Source organism: Miscanthus floridulus, chromosome 1, assembly GCF_019320115.1.
Source record: "Miscanthus floridulus cultivar M001 chromosome 1, ASM1932011v1, whole genome shotgun sequence".
Classification (NCBI taxonomy): Eukaryota; Viridiplantae; Streptophyta; class Magnoliopsida; order Poales; family Poaceae; genus Miscanthus; species Miscanthus floridulus.
The window spans coordinates 165456207-165467924 of NC_089580.1; the positions used below are offsets into that span (position 1 = coordinate 165456207).

The 11718-nt window shown below is 44.8% G+C and overlaps 1 protein-coding gene across 1 annotated transcript; it reads left to right on the top strand.

The window, feature by feature from the left end:
• Nucleotides 1–5388: 5388 nt before the first annotated feature.
• On the top strand, nucleotides 5389–11471 carry LOC136500782 (ubiquitin-activating enzyme E1 3-like). The gene is made up of 7 exons (XM_066496213.1): nucleotides 5389–5570; nucleotides 5701–5992; nucleotides 6631–6848; nucleotides 7678–8484; nucleotides 8565–9433; nucleotides 9611–10043; nucleotides 10591–11471. The coding sequence occupies exons 2-7, from the start codon at nucleotides 5818–5820 to the stop codon at nucleotides 11185–11187; spliced, it is 3099 nt and encodes a 1032-aa protein (XP_066352310.1). The 5' UTR covers nucleotides 5389–5570; nucleotides 5701–5817; the 3' UTR covers nucleotides 11188–11471.
• The last annotated feature ends 247 nt before the right edge of the window (nucleotides 11472–11718 follow it).

An 11718-nucleotide genomic window follows, 5' to 3' on the forward strand; every position in this document is an offset into this window, starting at 1 on the left:
CGGACGCAGCCTTTCAGCGTCCGGTCGCTGAGTGACCCAACGTCCGGTCAGTAGACCGACGCCAGCATCATTTCGACCAACTCCATTTCAACTCTAACTTCTTCACCCTTACTCAAATGTGCCAACCACCAAGAATTTTGCATCTGGCGCAATAGAAAATAGACATTTCATTTTCCCGAAAGCGCCGAATCCTGCCTCGCAAGCTCGGCGGGAGGGAGAGAGGGACCCAAACCCATCTCAACCCTGCAAACACCTTGCGCACATGTGTTAGCCTTTTTTCACAAATATTTTCAAGGGTGTTAGCTCTCCACTAGATCCTAAATGCATATGCAATGAGTTAGAGCATCTAGTGGCACTTTGATAACCGCATTCTGATACGAGTTTCACACTCACTAAATGTGATCATACTCACTAAGTGTCTTGATCACTAAAACAAAATGGCTCCTACATTTTATACCTTTGCCTTGAGCCTTTTGTTTTTCTCTTTCTTCTTTTCCAAGTTCAAGCATTTGACCATCACCATGCTATCACCATTGTCATGATCTTCGTCATTGCTTCATCACTTGGAGTAGTGCTACCTATCTCATAATCACTTTGATAAACTAGGTTAGCACTTAGGGTTTCATCAATTAACCAAAACCAAACTAGAGCTTTCAGCCGCTGCGACCGCCGGCTTGTGATGCACCCACCGGAGCAACTAGCGGGGCATCCCCCCATTGTGGGTCATGCCCTAGCGCTGGCCCCAAAGATGCGGGGGTGCGAGCCCACTCGTTCGACTGGCCGGCCTGCCCTACCATGCTTAGAGTAGGGGAAGGCGACACCAGTGATGCCTCCAAAGGCCACAGCGACCGCATTCGCTTTGCCTCTCTTTCGGTGGCAGCGTCCGAGCTCACAACATGCTTCCTTGATGTGGGAATGTCACCGCGTTCTGCCCACCACTGACATATGCGGCCATAGGCTCACGATGCTCTACCGAGGTCACGACGATGTCCTGGCCTCCTCTATCCTTGAAAGAGCTCGTGTCCATCTCTGTGGGTTCCTCCAACTCAAGCTCCGCCTCCACATCGCTCCTATTCTCCCAGGCCCCACACCCACAGGGCAATCTCCTTCTCCTTCTCATGCCTCCTCTGAGCCTTCTCAACTCTCTTCTTCTTCTTAGCGTCCACCGCCTCCTTCAGGGTAGCTTGTAAAGCCATGCCCTTCGCCCCCCTCAAAAGATGCGGCCAGGTTTTGTAGCCGGTGAGTCCCTGTGAAACAGATGACTCAAAGTTAGAACAAAGGAAAGTAAGAGAAAAAAGGTCATGGCAAAGGAGGGGAGAGTACCAGATTGGATAGCTTCGTAGCATGGAGAGGTCCGGGCTTCCCTTCAAAGGACTCCTTATTCCTCAGCTACAACACTCGGTCAAGCCAACTCCAGACCTCATCCTTCACCAACTCCTCCAGCGATGTGCGGTCGGGATTAGTCGGGCCAGAGTACATCCACATCGGTTGGCTCCTCTCCATCAGGGGGTGACCTGATGATGAAAGAAGGTGTGGAACACCCACAACCCATCGAGGTTGTGCTACACCAGCTTCTGGAGCTCTGCCTCAATGACCTCCAGCTTGTTTTGCCGACTGGAGGGCCCCCACGACAACCTCTCCCGTCTCTCTGACCTCCTTCTGGTGAACGGCGGGAATGGTGCCTCCGCTAGGCTCCTGATATAGAACCACTCCCTATGCCACCCCCGATTGGAGTCGTAGGGAAGTACGCGGGGTAGGAGCCCAATAGCCTTGACTTCTTCTGCAGGGCAAACCCCCCACTGGTGTGGTCCTAGGTGGCTTCCCCTCTGACAAAGCTCGTCTGGTGAAGATCCGCCAGAAGAGGTCCACATGTGGCTCCATCCCAAGGAAGGTCTCATAGACGATCATGAAGCCAGTGATGTACAGCACCCCAGTCAGATTGAGGTGCTGTAGCTCTAGGCCTCACTCATTGAGGAGCCCATGCAAGAACCAATGTGTGGGATATCCTAGCCACGCTCGTGGAAGGTGAGGAAGGAGACAACCTCATCGGACCGAGGTCACAAAAAAGCCTCTCCCACAGGAGCCCTCTAGTGCACCACCTCCTTCGGTGGGAGCAGCCCCTTCTCGATGAAGGCAACCAGCACCGCCTTGTCCATATTGGATGGCCTATAGCTCGACATCGCACTTTGAACTCATGGACAGATCTATGAGTTCTCCTCTACCTCACTTTACCCTCTCTCAATTAGGAACCGACGTGGCACACAAACATGCTTGGCAAAAAGGAAGGAGGGGAGCAGTAGTTGGAGAATATGCGAAGGATTGGAACGAAAACCCTCTCCCTTCCCCTATTTAAGGAGGAGACACGATAGTTGGAGAAAGGCAAAGGATTGGGGTGAAAAACTCTCTCCCTTCCCCCATTCAATGCTGATGGGATGTGGTGGGACACATCCTCACTGATGGGACGCGCCCTACCCAATGAAACAACGCCTGGTTAGATGGGACATGGCCTAGGAATGACCCACTACTACCGCACGCCGGGCGTAGGAAATAAGGTGCAACCACACGCAGACGGCCCCCTCCTTCCCAAGCCAGACTTGGAAGGGCCCAATCATGGGATCCCTATCAAGGCGAGACCAACAGGCTTCCTGAGTCGATCGAACAGCTCAGGCGACTGCTGAGAGACAGGTAATGAGCAGTGGGACGCCCCATGTGGGCCATGCCATCTCCATCACGAACGACAAACATGAATCCCATTTGGACATATCCGATAAGAAATCCATAACCCGTCACTCGAGTCATCAAGGTAACTTTACCAAACATTCTTACTTTATTTTCTGATGCATGATCATTCATTTCATCCATTCTCATACACGCATTCACACATTCATTCATTCATTCCATACATCCAAAGCATCGCATATGCAATTAATGCATCACAATGCTTCATGTTGCATCACGAAGCGGTAGTTGCCTCATTCAACATGAGCAACGACCGACCGGGGTTCGAAGGCCGGCCCACGAAGGGCTTGAGGCTACCTCATGTCAAATAGAGCTAGGGAAGAAAACATAGATGAGCTCTAGTGGCCCTTGCCCAATCTGCCCAGAAGCAGATATGGTCATCTCAACGCTCGCTTCTGACTTCGACCCGCGTCTTCGACCGGAAGGCATGGCCAAGGAGGGGCGACGCTCGCTTCCGACTCTGATCCGCCTCTCCGACCAGAAGGCCTAGCCAAGAAGGGGCGACGCTCGTTTCCGACTCTGACCTGCATCTTCGATCGGGAACACACCAAACCTCTACCTACGGCTCTTCTCCGACCGGCGCGGTCGGAGCCTATTGGGAACAATTGAACGGGGATGCCCGCTCGGTGAGGACCTGAGAAATAAGGCGGGCAGATAAGTTAAGGCGCATAAGTCAACTGCAATATCGATGACTGTATCCTGTACACCTGTAGGACAGTACTGTTAGGCTATGTTAGAAGGGGACTTTGCAACCCTCCAGACATGTCAGGACACGAACAATGTTGTGGGCGTCGACATTTGTCCTACAGTATGGTAGGCGCCGATATTTGCCGTACTAGAATAACACGATGGAACCAACCACATGCATCAGGGCGTCAACAGTATTATAGACGCCGACAAACCATCTTGTACCCGACAGCGTGGGCAACTAGACTAGGTAGCACACACACACACACACTCTCTCTCTCTCTCTCTTGTAAGGCCATCACCTTCGTCTATAAAAGAGGATGCGCTCTCTCCTAAAACGACAAAGGATCAATTCAGACGATCGATCACAGATAACAGACGGATCATTCTGACTCACTCTCTGCTAGCTTTAGGCATTCTAAAGCTACACAGAGCGCACGTTCAAATACTTAACACACATAGGAGCTCCCATCACTCTCGGCCTTTCAGTCCAGGGTCCGACCGGACCTTTTACACCCCATCTTACTCCCACTCGTTTGTAACCTCACTACAAACTTCGAGCGCCTGGGCTTAGGAATAAAGTCACCGACCAACTCAAATTGGACGTAAAGCACGTTGTCTGAACCAGTATAAACCCTGTGTCATTGAGTGCTAGACCATATCCGATCACAACGTACGACAAAACTACAAATATTTACTAGTTGGTCACTTTTCGCACCGCAGTAGAAGAACGTGATTACGCTGAATAGGGGTCATTCTCGGAATATTAATCATTATAATGTAGACCTAGCACATATATATAACTTAGGGGGTGTTTAGATCCCTTTCAGTTTGGAAAATGGACACTGTAGCACTTTCGTTTGTATTTGACAAAAATTGTCCAATTATGGACTATTTAGGCTTAAAAGATTCGTCTCGTCAATTACAGGCAAACTGTGCAATTAGTTGTTTTTTTTACCTATATTTATTGCTCCATGCATGTGCCGTAAGATTCGATGTGACGGGGAATCTTGGAAAATTTTGAATTTTGGGTGGGATCTAAACACCCCCTTAGACAAGGGCTAAGAATCCGATAAGATTCTGTAAGCGGACAGAGAGAATACTAATATTAGAGTTCATCCTCCTCCTTTACTTCTTGGTTAGAGCCTATATATTTTATCTATAACTATACTTAACATCTACAACGTCAAAATAATTTTATTATTTTTTTTATAGAATATACATTGATGATGTTTTTATTTGAACACGTAGATGTTTATATATATATATATATATATATATATATATATATATATATATATATATATATATATATATATATATATATAGAGAGAGAGAGAGAGAGAGAGAGAGAGAGAGAGAGAGAGAGAGAGTATAATCAGTACCCAGCTACAAAATAAGTTATTCTAGAGCCACCTTCATTTACGATAATTTTATATACTAATTTACGATAATATCAATATATATTTACGATAGTTGGATTACTATAACACATGAGGATATTTATCATAACGTTATAGTAAACCACTTAGTAAGGAGTTACTATAATCTTGTAAATTAATATAGTAATTATCGTAATTCAAAGTGGCTATAGAATAAGTTATTTTATAGCCAGCTATATGATAGTGTATATATATATATATATATATATTAAATTCTTAGTTAAAGTAAAAGAGATTTGACTTAGGGCGAAATTTGAAACGGAGAAGCACAAAGTATAATGTTCTCCTAATGATCATCGCGCGAATCAGAGTGAGGTCTATGTCAGCATCGTGATGCCTCCGACTCCGATTGACCAGTCGCACCTTTGCTCAGATATGGACCGTGTCGACCCGACATGCCCTCCACAGAATCACAACCGTCGTTCTCAACAAGAAAACAACGAACGGCCCTGATCACTCGGGACCTTCCCCACTCCGGCAGCTAACGCCTCAGCCACGCCACCCGTACCGTATCGGCGTATCCACCGTCACCACCTTGCCGCAAGACCCCTCTCTCCTCTCCTCTGCCCGCCCGGCCGCCACGGTTGTATATGTACCTCCATCTCATCAGGCATCAGCTTGGCCTCCAAGCCGGGAGGAAGAGGCGACCCGCGGCCGCGACCGCTGCGCGAACCCTAGCCGCCACTCCGATCGCCACCGCTGGTAAGCCGTACTGCCCCTCGTCGAGTCGACCCGTTTCGATTATTCGATCCGTGTTCCCGGTCGCCATTCCTGGGGTTTTGGGCTGCTTTTGGTTTTTTATTCGTTTTGATGTTATTGCTGTGCGGTGCAGGGGTTTTCGATACATGCTTACGAGTTACGACGAAGAGAGCGGAGGGAGCTGAGGACGGCGGTGACGCTGTCGTGAAGAAGGCTCGGGGTGGGGGAATCGGCGGCGGAGGCGGAAGAGATGGTGGCCGGGGCGGATGTGGGCGGCGGCGGGAGCAGCAATGGGAGCGGGGTGGTGGAGATCGACGAGGACCTGCACAGCAGGCAGCTCGCTGTGTACGGAAGGGAGACGATGCGGCAGCTCTTTGCCTCCAACGTCCTCATCTCCGGCCTTAACGGGCTAGGGGCCGAGATCGGTGCGTGCCCCTTTTTGTTTTTGTTTGGTCGTACGTTTAATGTTTTCCTGTGTATCCTTATGGTTCGGCAATACAATAGTCAATATACAATACAATAGTATGTATACAGGCTGGATTGCTGGATTGCAAAATACAGCTGGGACTGTTGCAAAATACAGCTGATTGCAACTGGGCAAAGCAAAAAGACTGACGGCCTTAGACATTTATGCTCCAATGTTTAATCTGTTAAAGTTTCTGGTCAACTTAGAAATGCAAATGGTGCGGCCATTTTTCTGATTTTTATGTACATATTTTGTTTACTATTCTGTTTAATGGCCGTCCTCATTATAAGACATATGGTGTAGTAGCATAACTGCGCAAGTCACTGCCTCTCACTTGTTTACCTGTATAGTCATATAATTCGGATGAACACTCAACACGATGAGCAAATTGTATCCTCCCCTCAAAACAAAAACCTTCTTGTCAGCACAGGAACATAATGTTTTTTTCCTTTTCTCTTGAGCCAGCCAGTAATTAATCATTTTTGTTAGATAACTATCATTGTATTTCCCATGTGCATTTGTTCATAATCTAATGCTAGAATGTCTTATAAGCTTTATCTTGGTGAGGTCTTTGGAGCTAATATTTCCTCTCAACAGCAAAGAATCTTGCTCTGGCTGGTGTTAAATCTGTCACCCTACATGATATCGGAAATGTGGAAATGTGGGACCTGTCAAGCAATTTCTTTCTATCTGAGGATGACATCGGGAAGAACAGGGCTGTTGCTTGTGTTGCAAAGCTTCAAGAACTTAACAATGCTGTTCTCATACATACTCTAACAGAAGAATTGACCACTGAGCACCTTTCAAAGTTCCAGGTCTGTTGGTTCTCCGCTGTGCTAAAATTTGTTACTTCTCATTGTTGTTTGCATTCAGGATCTGTTTTCAAGTGTATGGGATGACGTGTTGTATAACTATGTTCAGTTTAATTTGTTTTGGTAATAGCAAGAAAATCCATGTTGCCCTTCTATGTGACCTTGTATTTTTCTTCTCCTGCTCTCCTTTTTTATTTAAGTGGCTGAGCATATGATTGTGAGCAATATGTTCTCTCATAAACTCATATGAGCACTGTCTTGTGCCAAATGCTTTTCTTTTGTAGGGCCTAGTTGAATTTGTTTTCTTGAATTAAAAAAATGAAATACGGAATTAAATTGAATGTAGTGCAAATCTGTGTGTATCACTGTATCTCTTTGCCAATTGCAGTATAGGGTTTGCATATGCCTCAGATATTATTTCATGGTATTATCATGTACATCCATGATCTACCTTTTCCAACCTACTTATGTGAAAAGGGTGGTTGTTCCTTCTCCTGCAGAACCCCTTAACTTTCTATATTGGTATCTTGCTCTGTGGGCCTGTGTCTGGTCATTATCTGCAGAATAGCTGATAGTATTGATAACATTCCATATTCAGCCAACTTAGAACTCCTCAAGTGACCATGGTTAAACTGCTGATTAGTAACATCATATGATTGAAGCCTATTGGCTTAGATAAGTGTAAAGCAAATGATAATGTTATGCTTGGTAGCATCACTGAATATACTGCTACAGTGTTCAAGTTTTTTTTTATCTGTATCATAAATCATCAACTTCGTAAACTCACCAGCTATTATATAGTGATCATACTTATAGTTGTCTGATTTTTCAGGTGGTTGTTTTCACTGACATTAGTTTGGACAAGGCGTTTGAGTTCGATGATTATTGTCGTAACCACCAGCCTCCAGTTTCCTTTATCAAGACAGAAGTCTGTGGTCTTTTTGGTAGTGTGTTTTGTGATTTTGGGCCGGAATTCACTGTTCTTGATGTCGATGGTGAAGATCCACGTACTGGCATAATTGCATCCATCACCATCAGCACTGACAGTGACAATCATACGATAGTGTCCTGTGTTGATGATGAGCGCCTTGATTTTCAGGATGGTGATCTTGTTGTTTTCTCAGAGGTCCAGGGTATGACAGAACTGAATGGTGGCAAGCCAAGGACAGTAATGTGCGCAGGACCATTTTCCTTTTGCATTGAGGATACAAGTAACTTTGGCACTTATACAAAAGGTGGAATTGTTACACAGGTGAAAGAACGGAAGATCTTAAAGTTTAAGAGTTTGAGAGATTCAATTAGAGAACCTGGGGATTTCCCTTTGAGTGATTTTTCAAAGTTTACCCGCCCTCCTCTGCTTCATTTTGCATTTATAGCTTTGGATAAATTTAGGAAAGAGTTTGGACGCTTCCCTGGTGTTGCTTGTGGTCTGGATGCCCAAAGGTTTGTGGAGTTCACTGCTTCTATCAATGAAGCCACAATTGATTACAAGATAGAAGACGAGCTTGATGAGAATTTGTTGCGGCTTTTTGCGAGTGGTTCTAAAGCTGTGCTGAACCCAATGGCTACTATGTTTGGTGGAATTGTCGGTCAAGAAGTTGTGAAGGCATGTTCTGGGAAATTTCATCCGCTGTACCAGGTAATTGTCATGACTTGCATGATATTTTTTGGTTGTCTAGTACAGAATGTTGTTACTATCTGATAGTTTGTCTTGATCAGTTCTTCTACTTCGATTCGGTCGAGTCTCTGCCAACTCACCAATTGGACCCTAAAGACTTGAAGCCATTGAGTAGTCGCTATGATGCTCAGATTTCTGTTTTTGGCTCTAAGCTTCAGAAAAAACTGCGGGATGCCAATGTCTTTGTTGTGGGATCTGGCGCTCTTGGATGTGAATTCTTAAAGAACCTAGCTTTAATGGGAGTGTCTTGCAGCCGTAGAGGGAAAATTACTATAACAGATGATGATGTCATTGAGAAAAGTAACTTGAGCCGCCAATTTCTGTTCCGTGATTGGAATATTGGACAGCCTAAATCTACAGTAGCTGCCACAGCTGCTAGTGCTATCAATTCCTTACTGCACATTGATGCTCTCCAGAACCGTGCCTGTCTAGAGACCGAGCATGTGTTCCATGATGCATTCTGGGAGGGCCTTGATGTTGTCATTAATGCACTTGATAATGTTAATGCTAGGATGTACATGGACATGAGATGTTTGTACTTCCAGAAACCACTCCTGGAATCTGGAACACTGGGTACAAAATGTAACACTCAAGTGGTAATTCCTCACCTTACTGAAAATTATGGGGCTTCACGAGACCCTCCTGAGAAGCAGGCACCCATGTGCACAGTCCATTCATTTCCACACAATATTGACCATTGTCTAACATGGGCTCGCTCAGAGTTTGAGGGTTTGCTCGAGAAAACTCCAAATGAAGTCAACTCTTTTCTGTCTAATCCTGCTCAATATGCTGCCGTCATGAAAAAGGCAGGTGATGCTCAGGCCAGGGAGTTGCTTGATCACGTATGTGAATGCCTTGAGAAGGAGTGCTGTGAAACATTTGACGATTGCATAACCTGGGCAAGACTGAAGTATGATTTATCTCCCCATTTTGTTCATTCTTTAGCAACATTTATTTGTTTATTTGAATAATCTTTTCTATCTTAGAGCTTGACTGATTTTACTGAGTATCATTGAAGAAAATAGGACTAGGGATGGTACTCATTTTAGATGCTGTCTAATTACCGCCCTCCTCCTTTTGTCCCCAGATTTGATGATTACTTCTCCAATCGTGTGAAGCAGCTAACATTCACGTTTCCTGAAGATGCTGCCACTAGCATGGGAGCCCCTTTCTGGTCTGCCCCAAAGCGTTTCCCTCACCCACTGGAATTTTCAGCTGCTGATTCATCACACATTCATTTTATAATGTCTGCTTCCATATTGAGGGCAGTGTCTTTTGGAATCTCTATACCTGATTGGGCAAAGGACACTGATAATCTGGCTGATGCAGTCAGTAAAGTTGCAGTACCTGAATTTAAGCCAAAGAGCGGGGTGAAGATTGAGACAGATGAGAAGACCAAAAACATGTCCAGTGCCTCAGTTGACGATGCTGCTGTTATCGAAGATCTTTTAACCAAGCTGGAAGCATGTGCCAAGAAACTACCTCCGAGATTCCAAATGAAACCTATTCAGTTTGAGAAGGTTAGCCTTATTTGAATATTCTTTCTGTTATTTTAAGGCTAAGACATTATGTTTTAACTCTTTTGAAAATATTTTGAATCTGGGAGAACTTCACATTCTTTTAAATACAAATCAATGGATATGTCCTGGCCTGATAAGCATAAAGATTAACATAGGTTCTATTGTTCTGTCATGTTACTTCGTGCTTTAGACTGGATTACAGAAGTTAGTTGCCTCTGACACCTTGCTAGTAGTAATCCATTATTTACATTACATGGCTCCAGCGAGATAAAAGTCAGTTAGCTCTTTTCACTTGATCTCTCATGTTTGTTTTCTGTCAAATTTGTGTAATGCTTCTGTTTCATTATCCAGCTGAGAAAAAAATTACGTATTGTGGTTTCTGTTAACATGAAATATTGAAGAGGAGTGCTATAGTAATATATGAGCATTTTTGTTTAAATGTGAACTGTTGAACATTGTGTATAAAAATAAAATTAATAGAAACTTTACCTGTCGATCCTTTTTGTTATCTTAATTAACACCACTTTCTATACATGGTTCATTACAGGATGATGATACAAACTTCCACATGGACTTAATTGCTGGTCTTGCAAATATGCGTGCCAGGAACTATGGCATCCCAGAGGTTGACAAGCTGAAGGCAAAATTTATCGCAGGAAGGATCATCCCAGCCATTGCAACTTCAACTGCCATGGCCACAGGACTTGTGTGCCTTGAGCTTTACAAGGTTCTGGCCAGATGGCACCCAATTGAAGACTACCACAATACATTTGCTAACCTGGCCCTACCAATGCTCACCATATCTGAACCTGTTCCCCCCACTGTGATCAAGCATCGAGATATGAGGTGGACCGTATGGGATCGGTGGTCTATCAAGGGAGACATCACAGTCGCAGAGCTCCTGAAGTGGTTAAGCGACAAGGGCCTGAGTGCATACAGTGTCTCTTGCGGCACATCGTTGCTCTACAACACAATGTTCCCAAGGTACAAGGATCGACTGAGCAGGAAGATCGCAGATGTTGCCAAGGAGGTGGCAAAGGTGGACATTCCAGAATACAGGAAGCATCTGGATGTCGTCGTTGCTTGTGAGGATGACAACGGGAACGATGTCGACATCCCTCTTATCTCCATTTACTTCCGGTAAGTTGCACTGTGAAAAGAGATGATGAATGGGAGGAAAAAAAAGGTCCCCGTGAAAAAGAGATTTGAGTAGATTCATAAGTTCTTAATATTTTCACAATTGTTACTAAACATCGGTAGCGAAGTGACCACAGCTGGAGTTGCTTGTAGTGCATCTCCTATTCTCCTTACGGTTCTGTACGGGTGCTTGGGTCCCTGCTGCTGCATGCCAAATATTTGCAGGTGTGCAATGTGATCTGGATATTTTGATGAATGAATGCTTCAGAGTTCTATTCACGTTGCACCTCACTGCAATCTTTTTTTGAACAGCTCTGTCTTTCAATTAAGTGGAAAGAGTTGATCTGGTTTATAAGAAAACCAGGCCTGAAGACATTACACTTGCATGGTTAATTAAAGGAAAACCAGCAGAAAAAAAAAACTAACACCGACAGCATGGCCAAAATGAAACCCAAAACGACAGCCTACCGCAAGTCATCGTTGCACCTCACTGCAATCGTCAATCTCAGTAATTTCAACCTTTGTCAATCATTAACAT